The sequence below is a fragment of the Cebus imitator genome, unplaced genomic scaffold (genome assembly GCF_001604975.1).
Source record: "Cebus imitator isolate Cc_AM_T3 unplaced genomic scaffold, Cebus_imitator-1.0 Scaffold258, whole genome shotgun sequence".
Taxonomy (NCBI): domain Eukaryota; kingdom Metazoa; phylum Chordata; class Mammalia; order Primates; family Cebidae; genus Cebus; species Cebus imitator.
The window spans coordinates 298,253-314,188 of record NW_016107573.1 but is presented as its reverse complement, the minus strand read 5'-3'; the positions used below and the strand labels follow the sequence as shown (position 1 = coordinate 314,188).

Here is a 15,936-nt window from a genome sequence, read left to right as displayed (position 1 = left end):
CCATCACACTAGGTATTGCGGTCTTACTCTGGCAAGCAGGTATCTCACAGTACTTCCAGTAGACACCATCCTCATGCTCCGCCACATAGCACCAGGGGCTCACGTCTCCATCTGGGTTTCTGTTGGGGAAAAGGATAAAATTCATGATTTCTGATGTGTTAACTCAGCTGGTTCATTGCTTTTCAGTTTTACAGAAAAGGAAATGCTTTGCTTCTGTATTGTTTCTAATACTTGGTCTGTATCTCAGTGCCATCTCTTGTCAAAAAGGAAAATATGGTAATATTACAAGAACAAACATATCCACCATGACATATAGTTCAGAGTCTGGAGGAAAGTGAGCAAAGGTAATATATGTTTAGGTAAATTCACTATAGTTTAACTAGGACAAATGACCACTGCACACATCATGCCAAATAGCATTGGCACCTTGAATGTGAACATGGAGATTCCAAGGCTGAGTGAGCACAGGGGCTCTCAGTGCTGCTGATGAATATGCGAACTGACACAACTGGTCAGAGCAGCAATTTGGTAATTAGAGCCAAAGGCCCTAGAAATATGCAAACCCTCCACTTGGCAATTTCCTCTTTAGGAATTTATTCTAACGAAATCTCACCTATATAGATGTTCAACAAAACACTTTTATAATATGAAAAACAGGTGGAAATAGCAAATATCCAATAAAGGATTGGTTAAATAGTATATCCATAGAAGGGAATACTAGGCAGCTAGGGAAAATGTGGTATAGAAACCAGTCTTATTAATTTGCAAATATATTCACAACGCCTTATTAGACTTTTTTTTTTTTTTTTNAAGGACTCTCACTTTGTCGCCCAGGCTGGAGTGTAGTGGAGTGATCTTGGCTCCCTGCAACCTCTATCTCCCAGGCTTGAGCAATTCTCCTGCCTCAAGCCTCCCGAGTAGCTGGGACTACAGGTGCACAATTCCACGCCTGGCTGATTTTTCTGTTTGTTTTTAGTAGAGGTGGGTTTTCACCATGTTGGCCAGTCTAATCTCCAACTCCTGATCTCAAGTGATCTGCCCATCTTGGCCTCCCAAAGTGCTGAGATTACAGGCGTGAGCAACTGTGCCCAGCCTTATTAGATTTTTTTTTTAAAGAGGCAGTTATAAAACCCAATAGATGACACAATCCCATGTTTTGAAAAGACGTACTTAAGAAGGAATGTACACCAAACTCTTATAAAGTATCTCTAGACACTGGAACTATTGGTGATTTCAATATTTTTTTCTTTTCTGGTATTGTTTCCTTGATAGTGAATACTCCAATGGTGTAATTTTTAAACGGTAAAATAAAATTCACTTCATAAAGACTCCACTGACAAGCTTTCATCAGGATCAGTCTCACATTTGCTAGAAATGGGTGCTATTCCTTCCTCAAAGTGCTGACTCCTCAGAAAATACTGAGGAAAACTGCGCCAGAGTTTCAGTTAGAACTTATGATCCTGTCATGTGGTACCAATTTCTGATATGGAGATATTTTTAAAGATGTATTTCGCATTTCTAAATGAGAATGGCCTGGAATAAATACCCTTTAAGGTCTTTTCAACCCATAGATGCCATAACAATAAGAAGAAACACTACTGAAGCAGACAAATAAAATGGCAGGGGCTACTGGACACACAGAAAAGACTCCACTGCTTTCCAAGCCCCTTTTATTTAGACTCAGAACACTGGAAACCTGACACTCCGGTTAGGCCGGAAATGGGCATAAAGACCCTGCAGCAGGAGCCAGGGAGCAACCCCTATCAAGCCAGAGCGGGCTAAGCCTATCATGTGGCCTGGAAGATAAGCTTTCCCAAAGCACAAAGCGTCCTTTTATTTCTTGTGCCCAAAGGCAGGTGCCAGCACCAACTCTGCTCTTCCCCCTTCTCTGCCTTCCTTCTAAGCCAGTTACTTTGAGCCCAGAAAAGTGCATTCCCATCACTCGCCAACTCTCAGACATCTCTAATGTGATGGGTCTGAAAAAGTCACACAGGACAAACATGGTGTCGGGTGTCAGCTGAGAAATCAAAGTAGGAGAGCTTGTACAAAGCCCTTCTTTAAACAATATTTCACTGTCATTTTCCTCCCTCTATTCAGTGTTCAGCTTTGATGTAGTATTTATTTGGTAAAGCCCTTAGAAAACAACTGTTTATTATCAATGTCAAAACCATATTGAAAAGCATCAGAATAGCTTAATAAAGAACAAGCAAATTCATCCTTAACTTTGCTGCAGTGCTAAAACAAAAGGCCTGGACTCTTTGATGTAATAATCCACAATTTCAGCCTCCCTTTTCCAAAGTATAAACTGGTATTAAATAGTTCAGGTCTCCTGCATTCCATCAAATCAAAGGAGAGGGTTTGATGTGATGGCTGCCCAGGGCTAAGGAGAAAGGTTGTCCCTCCTGGCTCTCACTGCTCTCTTAATGGAAGTTTACAGGTGCATTTCTAGGAGCCTTGGGTAGAAGTGAGTGCTAATCCATAAGAAAGAAAAATTTTTTCACATAAATTAGGCCTCACTGGAAATTTGAAATTTACCTTAAAGTCATATTTAAGGCTGGGTGCAGCGGCTCACACCTGCAATTCTAACACTTTGGGAGACTCAGGCAGGTGGATCACAAGGTCGGGAGTTTGATACCAGCCTGGCCAATATGGTGAAACCCCATCTCTACTAAAAATACAAAAAAAAATAGCCGGGTGTGGTTGCACATGCCTGTAATCCCAGCTACTCGGGAGGCTGAGGCAGGAGAATTGCTTGAACCCAGGAGGTGGAGGTTGCAGTTACCCAAGATTGTGCCACTGTGCTCCAGCCTGGGTGACAAAGCGAGATTCTGTCTAAAAAAAAAAAAAAAAAAGTCAGACTTAAAAACAGGAGTTCCTCTAAGATTTGTTTGATAGGAAGCAGCAGAGCAATAGAATAAACCAACAGCCTACTACCACGAGACACTTTGGAAAAAGAAGAGAAGTAACTATGGAAAGACAAAAACCAAATACTTGTTTCTCTTCCTAAACACTCTTCTCAACCCAACCCAACTATTCCTATAAACAGAAAACCCAGGGTAAGGTAATAAATAAAAAATGGGGTGAGACTAATATTTTAATTAATGCAAAAAATTAACATGTATAAGTTTGAAAATAAAATATGAAAGAATCATTTAATGAACACGTGTAACTTTAACAATGAAATACAACAGATAGCAAAATGTGACATGGCAAATACATAAATTGTATCTGGGACTTGGGACTTGGTGGGGAAGGTTTCGAGAAAAATGGGTAAAATGGGGAACTTTATTTAAACAACATACATCTGTAGTGTTTGAGAAGTTTTTTTAAAGAACAAGCTTTTAACACTTTCATAACATGCAAAATAAGTCAATGGCAACTAGGAGGGAATGGTGAGTTGATACAAGATAGCACAGAGGTGAAGGGAAGTGCTGAAGGTATGGGGGTAAAGAGAACATAGACTAAAGGCCTGGTGACTTTGAGATAACTACAAGGGCCCTAGAGTGTTAGCAAAGGTATGTAGAGGGCAGAAGGTAAACAGTGTGGCCCACACAATACAGGAAAATGTATGTTGGCTCAGCTGGGTCAATAGCACCATGGTTGAGATTCCAACATATGTAGAACCAGGGACATGGTGTATAGTTCAACAATCATTTTTTCCTGCCCCAATGGCTCAAGAGGCTGCCTTTGCACCTGTCCTAATAATAATTAAATTCAGTGCATTGCTGAACCATGAGTCTCATTACCAGGATCTTGGGCACAAGCAGCACAAATGTGTAACCAGAAGTGCTTACAATCATTTTTCTGGGCCCTACATACCAGTGATTCTGAACCTGTTTTCAATCACAGATAACTTTGAGAAGCTGATCAAAGCTATGGATCATCCCCAGGAATTGTGAATACACATTTGAAGTACCACGGATGTCAGGTTAAGAGCCCCTGCTAGGGTCAGACAGGAGGAGAAAAGCAAAGCAACACTTAGTCTACTAAAAGGAAGTAAACAGCACACATCTGATGGATACAGCTGTTCCCAGAGCAAGGTTATCCTCGGCTGGCCGGAGGTAGTATAACGTAGGCAGCTTCCTTTGCTCAGAAGCAGGAGCTTGGGTCACAGATGGTGCTGTTTGACCATGACATTCTCAGTAGCGTAGGCTGCTCTTCTAACTGTGTATTGTCCACTGGTGGTAGGGCTAACTGAGAAAGCCCTCCCAAAGAGACAAGAAGTGATCAGACAGAAAAGCAGAGCTTTGAAAACCAGCATTAAAGCATGTTAATGAGTGAAGAGTGTTGAAAAGAGTGGCAAAGTGTGTGTGTGTGTGTGTGTGTGTGTGTGTGTGTGTGTGTGTGTGTGTAAAGTGTGGGAGAAATATTTTAAAAGCTGACAAAATAAGTCTCTGAAGTGGCCAAAAGGCTTTCCCAAGTTGTGAGCTGGGATGAAAGGAGTTCAAAGGAGAGACCAGATATATATCTGTCTTTTTAAAGTACGGCATGGCCCCATCTTACCTGCAATAGTTGTGCTCACCCAGGCCCCCCTCCCCGTTGGGGTATTTCAGAGTATTGTATGGATGCTGAAAAGTCTCGTTCCAAAACAGACATGGCTTCCCGCCTTGTAGTGCTGTCCAGTTCTGTGTTCCCCTATAATCCGCACCATTGGCTGTGAAACACTCTAGGAGAAAGAAAAGAGCAAACTAATTTTCTGGCAACATTCATAGTTTCCTCCCTCTTTGGTTGATGTTTTGTTTTGTTTGGACCAAGTTGGAAATGGATAGTGTCTTGCTAGATCCTGGACACAGTGCAGTTAACATTTCTGGGGCTAAATAAATCTGAAATAGGTACCCTCAAAAAGCCAGGCTAATCTTGGCACTAGCTTGTCTACAGACAGTAGAACATTTTTCCCGTAAAGCATACAGATCCCAACTAGGATATAAACAGAGAGCTGAAGTGTACTAAAGCCCATGAAGTGAACTAGGAAACCCCCAAATCTGGGAACAGTTGGTAACAGCCATCCACGTGGAATTCTGGGTACTCGGAGGGGGTCAGTGCTCTCGCCAGTTTCTCTGTGTGGTAACTAGAACCAGGTCACCAGCTGTAACTGAGCTCTCCCCTACAGTCTGAAAGGCTGCCCTGACACTTGGATTTAATAAGACCATCGGATACAGCAATGCTTTGGAATCCCAATCACACAAATCTGGGAATGACTCACATTCCCTGGTAATGAAGAACAGTCCTCCCCATGCTGTTTGAGATAGAGGTGCAACAAAACAGACAGTCAACAGGAGGGAGGAAGGGCCGAGTTGGCATTTTCTCTCACCTCTTTCTGAAATTCTTTCTGCAAGGCACATTGAAAATTGTCTCAGGTCCAATTTAATAAAATGACAAATCCTCGCAGGTGCAACAATGTGTTTCTAAAATCTGCTTCTCAGACTTTGGGGGATGGGAACTGAGGCTGATAGGATTTTCACCCACATATTGCATGCATTAAACTTGAAGAGGTTCATGAGACCAGCACAGTACAAAGAACAATTTTTAGAAAGTAGCTTAGTTGAAACTGACAGATAGAAGCACTTCAAACACTTTTTAAAGATATATCACTAGAAAACTGACAATCTGGGGGATTTATACGAGCATTCTCAGCTGTATTTCTTTCCTTCTCCTGGCATGCACTGACCTCTAACTTCCAGTATTAAGGACTCTTAATGCCATCTCTTAGTGTTGTCCATGTGTCTACTCTATTCTAAGCATGTGAGCAACACGAGCACATTCTGGAAGATATTTCTTTTAATACTTCAAACTGTCCACAGAACATCTTTCTTCTAGTACCCTCTTCCTCTGACCATCCAGGCCCTGTGTTTTGTCTGGAATGGCACCATTTTATGGATAGCCAAAATAATCTGAATGCCCAGCTATGCAAAAAACCCTAGCAATTTATTATTTATTATTTTATTTTTATTTTTTGAGTCTTGTTCTGTTGCCCAGGCTGGAGTGTAGTGGTGTGATCTCAGCTCACTGCAACCTTCACCTCCCAGGTTCAAGATTCTCCTGCCTCACCCTCCCTAGTAGCTGGGGTTACAGGCACCTGTCACCACATCCAGCTAATTTTTGTATTTTTAGTAGAGACGGGATTTTGCCATATTGGCCAGGCTGATCTCAAACTCCCAACCTCAAATGATCCGCCCACCTTGGCCTCTCAAAGTGCTGGGATTACAGGCGTGAGCCACCGCACCTGGCCAACCCTAGCAATGTATCATGTCTGGTGCAAAGCTCATGTGTTATGATAAGAGCAACTCTTCATGTACCATGAGGCCAAACCCTCAAACAAGAGTCTGCATAAATAAGTTCAAAGGTAATTGAAAGAGGCAGCTCAGTGTAGCATAAAATGCACTAAACCAAGAGACTAAGCCTTGGCTTCTTGTCCTGGACCTGCTGCTGACCAGCTGTGCGACCTTGGATGAATAAACATCATCCAAATCACTTCTAATATTTACACAGTGTTTTACAAATGTCAACTTACCACCGACCCAGAGCAGTACCTTAGTACCCCATTTCACAGATGAGGGAACTGACACTCGACCACGCCTGTGCTGCCTCTTATGGAACCCCTTTTGCATCACCCTTGTTTCCCCATTCTCTCCCTCACTCCGCTTCCGATTCATCAGCAAGTCCTGTTGACTTCCTTAAAACTTATACCCTGAAACTGCCTGCTCCTCTCCATCTTGGATGCCAACAGTATAGTTCCCTTTATCATTAGAGAATGGTTTGGTCTCACAGCTTCCATTTCTGTTCTCTTACAGTCCATTCCCCATAGTTCTGAAGAGAATGACGGCACTCAGAACAAAACCAACACTTCCTCGGTAATTGCAAGGCCTCTGTGATGCAGCCTCAGCCCCTTCGTCCCACTGAAGCAGAGCTCTTCCCTTACTCACTTGCTGTGCTCCAGCCACACTGGTCTGCTTTTAATTCTGTGAGTACACTATGCTATTTCCTGCCCAAAATGTTCTTTCCCTAATACTTCCCATCACAGACTAAATACTACCTCCTCAGAAAGCCTTCCGATCGTCTTTACTCCTATTTTTCTACCCTTTGTTTGCTTCACAACACTTAGTATCCCAAGGAATATATATGATCTGAGAGAGAGAGAGACAGACAGACAGAGAATGTGTGTGGGATCTACCACACCAGACACACCAGAGCCCTATTCCAACCCCAGAGCTAGAGTAGGACCTGAGACCTGTATTTTTGAAAAGCAGCTCAGGTGGTTCTGTTAAGTAATCAGGTTTGAGAACCGCCAGACTAGATGATTCTAAGAACATCAAGCCAACCAACTGCTAAATTTTAATTGCTATGTTTTAATACACCTTTTTCTAAATTGCCAATTGCTAGAATTTTAATTGCTACATGTTAATACATCTTTTTCTCCTATCAGAGCTTGTATAGCAAAACATCATATTGTACCCCTTAAATATATAGGATAAAAATAAATTGTTTTAAAAAGTGTGAGGGGTGCCGGGCGCGGTGGCTCACGCCTGTAATCCCAGCACTTTGGGAGGCCGAGGCGGGTGGATCACGAGGTCAAGAGATCGAGACCATCCTGGTCAACATGGTGAAACCCCGTCTCTACTAAAAATACAAAAAATTAGCTGGGCATGGTGGCGCGTGCCTGTAGTCCCGGCTACTCGGGAGGCTGAGGCAGGAGAATTGCCTGAACCCAGGAGGCGGAGGTTGCGGTGAGCCGATATCGCCCCATTGCATTCCAGCCTGGGCAACAAGAGCGAAACTCCGTCTCAAAAAAAAAAAAAAGCGGTGAGCCGATATCGCCCCATTGCATTCCAGCCTGGGCAACAAGAGCGAAACTCCGTCTCAAAAAAAAAAAAAAAAAAAGTGTGAAGGGTGATCCGGCAGCCAGAAATGCAACTCTATATATCAATGGAAGGTCTTAGCTATACATAGCAACCTGCAGGGCAGGAGGGGGTCCTGAGACTTGGATGACTTGGTTTGTAATACAAAAGAATGTGGCAGATGTGTAATAAAAAGAATCCACACACATGACTGTCCTTATGAATGGAGACAAGATGGCATCTCAGAGTGGAAGTGGGAAAGTGCAGTCTTGTTTGCTTGGGTCTGTTCCTCTTAGACCCAATCTTTTCTCAGTTACACTGGGGAAACTGAGGCAGTGTAACACATTCTGTGATTGTTTTTTGACCAGCCTTGCCCAGTACTTATCAATTGTGGAGAAAAGCAAAGAAAACAAACCTGAAAGCTCTGGATTTTTTTGTTTTGAGATAGAGTCTCACTCTGTCACCAGGCTGCCCAATATTGCGGTCTCAGCTCACTGCAACCTCTACCTCCCAGGTTCAAGCAATTCTGCTGCCTCAGCCTCCTGAGGCCCACCACCATGCCCAGCTAATTTTTGTATTTTTAGTAGAGACAGGCTTTCACCATGTTAGCCAGGCTGGTCTCAAACTCCTGATCTCGTGATCTGCCCTCCTTGGCCTCCCAAAGTGCTGGGATTATAGGTGTGAGCCACTGCACCCTGCCAAATGCTCTGGATTTAAAGTCATCCGTGCATCTTGATTTCATCAGATACTAGGATGTGTATTAGGTAAATAGGACCCTACCTCCCTTATTTTTTTTTTCTTCAAAATAGTGATTTTACTTCCTTTGTATATGTACCTAGAACTGAGATTGCTGGAATATGGTCATTCTATTTTGAATTTTTTGAGGAACTTCCATACTGTTTTCTATAGTGATTATATTGATTTTTTTTTGACTTTATTTTAGGTTCCGGCATACATGTGAAGGTTACATAGGTAAGCTTGTGTCACGGGGTTTGTTGCAGATTATTTAATCACCCAGGTGCCCAACAGTTATCTTTCCTGCTGCTTTCCCTCCTCCCACCCTCCGCCCTCAACAGACCCCAGTGTCTGTTGTTTCCTTCTTTGTGTTCCTAAGTTCTGTCATTTAGCTACCAGCCTCCCTTATTTTCTACTGCTATAAAACTGATATAAGCTTTGGCTAAATAAGCAAGAGATCTAATGTTTAGGAAATTATTCATTAATTACGTCAGCAAATATTTATTCAATACCATGTGCCTGGCACTGTTGACAGCACTGGGGCTACAGAGATGAACAAAGATCTTGTATTCATGGAGCTTACATACTTATAAAAAACTGATCAAAATTAACATCAGATAGTGATAAGTGCTATTAGGAGGAATGAAGCAGGGTAAAGGGAGGGATATGGAATGGGGAGGGTTCCCTCCTGGAGTGGGTCAGAGAAGGCCTAGGGAGCAGAGATGTGGATGAAGGGAGGAAGCAAACCCAGTGAATGGGGTGGGAGGTGCGTAACTGGCAGAGTGTCCAGCAAATGCAAAGCCCCTGCAAATGGCAATATGCTTGGCAGGTCGGGGAGCTACAAAGCTGCTCCTCTAATCTGACTGAAGTAGAAGAATGAGTAGGGAAGGGCAGGCAAGGCCAGGATGTGTGAGGTCTTGAGGGTTAGATAAATGAGATTTTCGCTTTTTTTGTAAGTGTAGGGGGAAACCACTGGAGGGCTTTGAGCAGGGGAATGACATGATATGACTTATCTTTTATTTTTATTTATTTATTTTTGTGACTTATCTTTTAATAGAATTGACTAGCTGTTGGGTAGAGGAAAAACCATTGATAGGAACTAGACAGGGAGAAAAGTAGGTAGTTACTGTAGAAGGATGGCCTGGACTAGGCTGGCAGCTGTGGGGTGGTGAGAAGTAGACAGATTCCAGACATATTTTGAAGGTAGTGGCGAAAGTATTTGCTGGGGGCTTGGATACAGGGTCTGAGAGACAGAGGGGTCACACAGAAAACCAAAGGAGCCTGAGCAACCAGGTAAGAAGTGATACCATTTACTGTAATAGGGAGGGCTCAGGAAGGTCAGAGTGTTTTGGGATAGAATCAAGAGTTTGGTTTTGGATAGGTTAAGCTTGACATCTTCAGAAAACTGAGTGGAGATGTAGAGTAAGCAAATGGCTACACGAGTCTGGAGTTGAGAAAAAACACTGAGGCTAGAGCTAGAAATATGGTCCCCAGCACTTATGTGTAGAGAGAATAGGCTACTGTGCATATCAGCCCTGACATCTGGGGCTGAGCCCTGGGGTCCTTCAACATATCACACTTCATAATGATGACTGAGAAAGTACAGCCTGTGAGATAGGAGAAAAGCTAGGAAAGCTCTTTCAGTAATTTTTTTTTCTTTATCACACACTACCTCTAGCAACAATGTGGTACAGTGCAGAAAGCATATGTTAGGGGCTCTAGAGCCAGACCCCAGCTTTTCAGTTTACAAGCTACAAGAACCTGCCTAACTTCATTGAACCTCAGTTTCCTGACTTGCAAAATGAGGGATTTGATTATCTACAGCTCAGGGCAGTTGGAAGAATTGGAAGGTGTGTAAGTAAAGTACTCAGTACATGGTAGGTATCCAAAAATTATTACTGTATAATCATAAAGGTATAAAAATAATCAAACTTTATATAAGCTTAGAAATATTATAAGCATCATGATAATATAGGTTATTCTGAGGCCAGGCGCGGTAGCTCATGCCTGTGATCCCAGCACTTCGAGAGGCCTAGGCGGGCAGACCACTTGAGCTCAGGAGTTCGAGACCAGCCTGGACAACATGGCGAAACTCCATCTCTACCAAAAATACAAAATTAGGCAAGCATGGTGGCGTGCACTTGTAGTCACAACTACTTAAAAGACTGAGGTAGGAGGATCACTTGAGCTTGGGAGGCGAAGGTTGCAGTGAGCCAAGATGACACTACTGCACTATACCCTCGGTGACACAGTGAGACCCCATTTCAAAATATATGTGTGTGTATGTACGTTATTCTGGTCCACAAAATAATTAGCTATAAAAGGCAATATAACATGAGTATATGAGCACATCATCCTTCTACAATTCTGTTTAAAGTTAGGCTACCATCAGCTGGGCACAGTGGCTTGCACCTATAATCCCAGCACTTTGGGAGGCCGAGGCGGGTGGATCACAAGGTCAGGAGTTCAAGACCAGCCTGGCCAACATGGTGAAACCCTGTCTCTACTAAAAAGACAAAAATAAATAAATAAATAAATAAAATTAGCTGGGTGTGATGGTGGATGCATAGTAATCCCACCTACTTGGGAGGCTGAGACAGCAGAATCACTTGGACCCGGAAGGTGAAGGTTGCAGTGAGCTGAGATCGCACCACTGCACTCCAGCCTGAGCAACAGAGCAAGACTTCATCTTGGGGGGAAAAAAAAAAAAGGCTACCATCAAGATGGAATATATATATGGTTTGACTCCTGTGTTAAATCCTAGCATTCAGTGGACATGCAGTAAAGGAAAAAGATACAGAGGAGCAAGTAGGTCTTTCTTAATCAAAATTTCAGCTACAAATATGATAAAAATACATCTTCATTTATTTATGCTACTAAAATCACATAATTGAATGTTATACTAATCATAAGTGAGAAAAATACAAGTTAATAGAATCCCAGAAAAAACTGCCAGGTTGTAGAATACCTGCTCTGCAGCTTTAAAGTTCATGCTTAAACTACCACAAGGTATTCTTTTAAAATAATTAAAACTTGGCCAAGCAGGATGGCTCATGCCTGTAATCCCAGCACTTTGGGAGGCCGAGGTGGGTGGATCACCTGAGATCAGGAGTTCGAGACCAGCCTGACCAACATGGTAAAACCCCATCTCTAATAAAAATATAAAAGCAGCCAGGTATGGTGGCACATGCCTGTAATCCCAGCTACTTGGGAGGCTGAGGCAGGAGAATCACTTGAACCCAGGAGGCGGAGGTTGCAGTGAGCCAAGATCGTACCATTGGACTCCAGCCTGGGCAACAAGAGTGAAACTCTGTCTCAAAATAATAATAATAATAATTAAAACTTGACGTGTATAAGATAGTGGTAGGAAAACAGCAGTTAATCTCAAAGACATCCTAATCTTTGGTAAGATTTAATAAAGCTGAAGAATATGCTCTCTATAAAGCTCTATAACTAGTTAATTCTTAATTTGTCCCAAACCACACTACTGAGAAATATAACACTTTTCTCATATTGAATCTAGAATATTCCTGGTTTTCTGGTAGAATTACTAGTTAGATCTCTATTAACAATGCTTGTGAGAGTCATTGGTTTTTTTGTTTGTTTGTTTTTTTAATCCACCAAAGTTAAGTCTTTGTTCTCTCAAAATTCTGTCGGAGAATTTTGTTCTCTGTGGGTCCACTTAGCACTTCTACTGATCTTATGTTGGAAGATTCTGGCTGGTTTTAGCCTGGCTTGAAATCAACATGAATCAATACACATTAAATTCAATTACAGCATCTTAAAAGCAAGACAGCAGATAACATATTCCAATGAGAATACCCTGTGCTTTAAAAAATGTCTATGAAAGTTGGTAGGTAGACAGATTACAGAAATCTAAGGGTTAGGTGGAAATGCCTTTTTTTTTTTTTTTTTTTAATATTTAGAAGGTATGGCTCATGCCTATAATCCCAGAACTTTGGGAGGCAAAGGCAAGAGGATCACTTGAGCCCAGGAGTTTGCGATCAGCCTGGGCAACGTAGGGAGGCCCCATCTCTACAAATAAAAATCAAAGTTAAAAATTTGCTGGGTATGGTGGTGTGTGCTTGTAATCCTAGTTATCTGGGAAGCTGAGGTGGGAGGATCACTTGAGCCTAGGAAGCTAAAGCTGCAGTAAGCCATGGTTATGCACTCCAGCCTGCATGATGGAATGAGACTCTATCTCAAAAAAATATATATAGAGAGGGCAACATGACAGTGTTGTCAAATATTCACAGAACACACCTGTTGCCCTGTTGGGTTTCAAATACAGATTGGTGCCCAGTGGGAACTTGCACCACTTCAAAGCTCCTGGGCAGACTACCCTTAGCCCCCAGATACTCAAAAGCACTATGGAAAAGCTGATTTCAGTTATGTGAAACCCTGTAGTAAAGGGGCATGTGGCCCTGGGAAGGCAGGGGTTCCGTTTTTTCCAACCCAAAACCATTGAGGATATGAGAGGACACACTCCCATCTTCAAAAATGGCTCTCCAAGACCAGTGATTTCTACAATTACATAGAGGAATGTCATCAGATCTAGACTAGAAAGAGGACAGTTTGGGGAAAAACAACCCTGTACACACATAGTACGTATGGAGAATCAGTGCAATAAAGGGGAAATGATATCAGAGAAGCAGCTGACATTGCGGTTTGAACAAACCACACAGACATGTCATTAGGCCTCGGTTTCTTCCTTGGTTTCCTCATCTGTGAAATTAGGAGGGTTGAGCCAGAATTATCTCAATGTCCCTTCACTGTAAACGTCTACAATTTCAAGTTCAAGATCTAAGAAAATGAAACTCAAGTTCAAAAGTCTGGGGTGATATGACTGGAAAGCACTAATGGCTAAAAATCTCTTCCAGGCTTAAAATTGTCTAATTTTATGTTTCTCTAATGGAAGTAAGAATTCTATGGTAAACAAACAAACAAACAAACTCGCCTCCCATGTGGGTCTTCCCTCTGAGAGGCACTTGGGCAGGGTGTCACACAGGCTGGAGTGCAGTGGAGCAATCCTGGCTCACTGTGGCCAGCCTCGATCTCCCAGGTTCAAGTGATCCTCCCATTTCAGCCTCCCATATAGCTGGCACTACAGGCATATGGCACCACACCTGGCTAATTTTAAAATTTTTTTGTAGATATGGGGTCTATGTTGTCTAGGCCGATCTTGAACCCCTGGACTCACTCTATCTACCTGCCTCTGCCTCTCAAAGTGCTAGAATTACAAGCAAGAGCTATTGTGCCCGGCCTACTTAGGCATTCTTCTTGCTTAAAAGAAACTACATCTTCAACAAGTAAAATGCAAGAAAAGAAAAAAGGGGAAATCTAAGGGTTAATAGAAATTTAGGACTCACATTATCTAAATATACCCTGTTAGATCCTGACTAAAGTGTAAAAAATACTAGTAAGACAACCAGGAAAATTTGAACATTGACTGGGTATTTGATGGCTTTAAGGAATTACTTGGTTTATTTTAGTTGTAATAGTGGTACTGTTACTATGCTTTTGAAAGGAACCCTTAGCATTTAGAGATACATACTAAAATGTTTACAGATGTGGTGACATATCTGAAATTGGTTACAAAATAATATAGTCAGGAGAAAGAAGAGTGTATAGAGGAAACATTAGCCATGGTTAATAATCGTGGAGGTCGGGAGATAGATACATGAGACTTCCTTACACTCTCTTCTCTATTTGTGTCCTAAGTTTCCCATAATAAAAAATTTTTCAAAGAACATCTTGAAAATAGTTACTAACATGTTATTTTGAAATTAATCTACCTTAGCCTTTTTTTAAGAACTATAAACAAATTCAGCCATAAAGTCAGTCATCTAAATAAAAATTGACATTCATTATCAAGCTCTTGGATTGTGTATTAACAGTGCCAAATGACCATAGAACAAGCTTCCCTTTGCCCAAAGTGAAATTATTACAACAAAAATCACTATAAATTAAGTATTAGCTTTTCATTAAAATACCTTTTAGATCTTCTTTTCCATTTAAGGAGACAGTGTCCTTCAAAACAGTATGGAAGGAAAGGCCATGCCTCTCAAAGTTACTTTAACTAAAGAATTTATACTTTTGGAAGGGGACTTGAGGTCTTCTATTTGAATCTCCCATTTATCTCTACTAAGAGATGAAATATTTACTTACTTAAAAGATCATTCCAAGAAAATCTGAACTTACAGTACACATAAGACCAGATGTTTGAATTCAGAAGAACCATGAAAATTCTTCAGAGAGGGGGCCTTATTTGTTAAATAAAAATTCAAAAAAGAAATAATTATTAAGGCAGAGAAGGTCCAGAATGCAGTGGCTTGGGTAGCACTCTTTCTTCATCTGGCTCTCATCTTGAACATGCTCCACTCCTACCCAGGCAGGACCCACTAGAAAACATGCCATGCTTGTCACTGTGAAGCATGTGTGTTTTTGCCAGGAATAGTCATCATGAATATGCATTAGTGCTTGAGGAATTTTTATTTATCATTTACCATGTTATAAACCCATACAATAGTCAGAGGCGTTTGAATCAGAGCAACTCCATGTTGAATAGCAGATAGGTAAAACGAGGCTGAGACTTGCTGGGCTACATCCCCAGTTTAGGCATTCTTAGTCACAGGATGAGATTGGAGGTCAGCACAAGACACAGGTCACAAAGCCTCTGCTGATAAAACAGGATGAGATAAAGAAGCCAGCCAACCCTCCACCCCCAAAACCAAGATGGTGACAAAAGTGACCTCTGGTCACCCTCACTGCTCATTACACACTAATTATAATATACTAGGATGCCAAAAGACACTCCTACAAGCACCATGACAGTTTACAAATGCCACAGCAACATCCAGAAGTTCCCTACGGTCTAAAAACAGAGGAACCTGGGCCAGGCGCAGTGGTTCATGCCGGTAATCCCAGCACTTTGGGAGGCCGAGGCAGGCGGATCACAAAGTCAGGAGATCCAGACCATCCTGGCTAACCCAGTAAAACCCTGAACCCCTTTGCTAAAAATACAAATTAGCCGGGCGTGGTGGCGGGTGCCTGTAGTCCCAGCTACTTGGGAGGCTGAGGCAGGAGAATCGCTTGAATCCGGGAGGCGGAGGTTGCAGTAAGCCCACATCGCGTCACTGCACTGCACAGCCTGGGAAGCAACACTTTGTCTCAAAAAAAGAAGAAAATAAAAGAAAAAGGAATCCTCAGTCTCAGTTCCAAGAACTCCTCACCCCTTTCCCCAAAAGCTGATGAATAATGCACCCCTTGTTTAGCCTATGGTCAAGAAATAACCATAAAAATAGCCGACCAGCAGCCCTTGGGGCTGCTCTGCCTATGGACCTATGGAGTAGTTATTCTTTTGTTC

General features: G+C 42.1%; 1 protein-coding gene across 3 annotated transcripts in view; it reads right to left on the bottom strand.

Moving 5' to 3' along the window:
• Nucleotides 1–15,936, bottom strand: part of KREMEN1 (kringle containing transmembrane protein 1) — a 70,974-nt gene that overhangs the window by 43,169 nt on the left and 11,869 nt on the right. For all 3 annotated transcript variants that reach the window (XM_017499467.2, XM_017499468.2, XM_017499469.2), the window contains 2 exons: nt 4,504–4,666; nt 28–119 (listed from right to left, as the gene is read on the bottom strand). In XM_017499467.2, the coding sequence (XP_017354956.1) occupies nt 28–119; nt 4,504–4,666 (255 nt within the window). The remainder of the gene's footprint in view (nt 1–27; nt 120–4,503; nt 4,667–15,936) is intronic.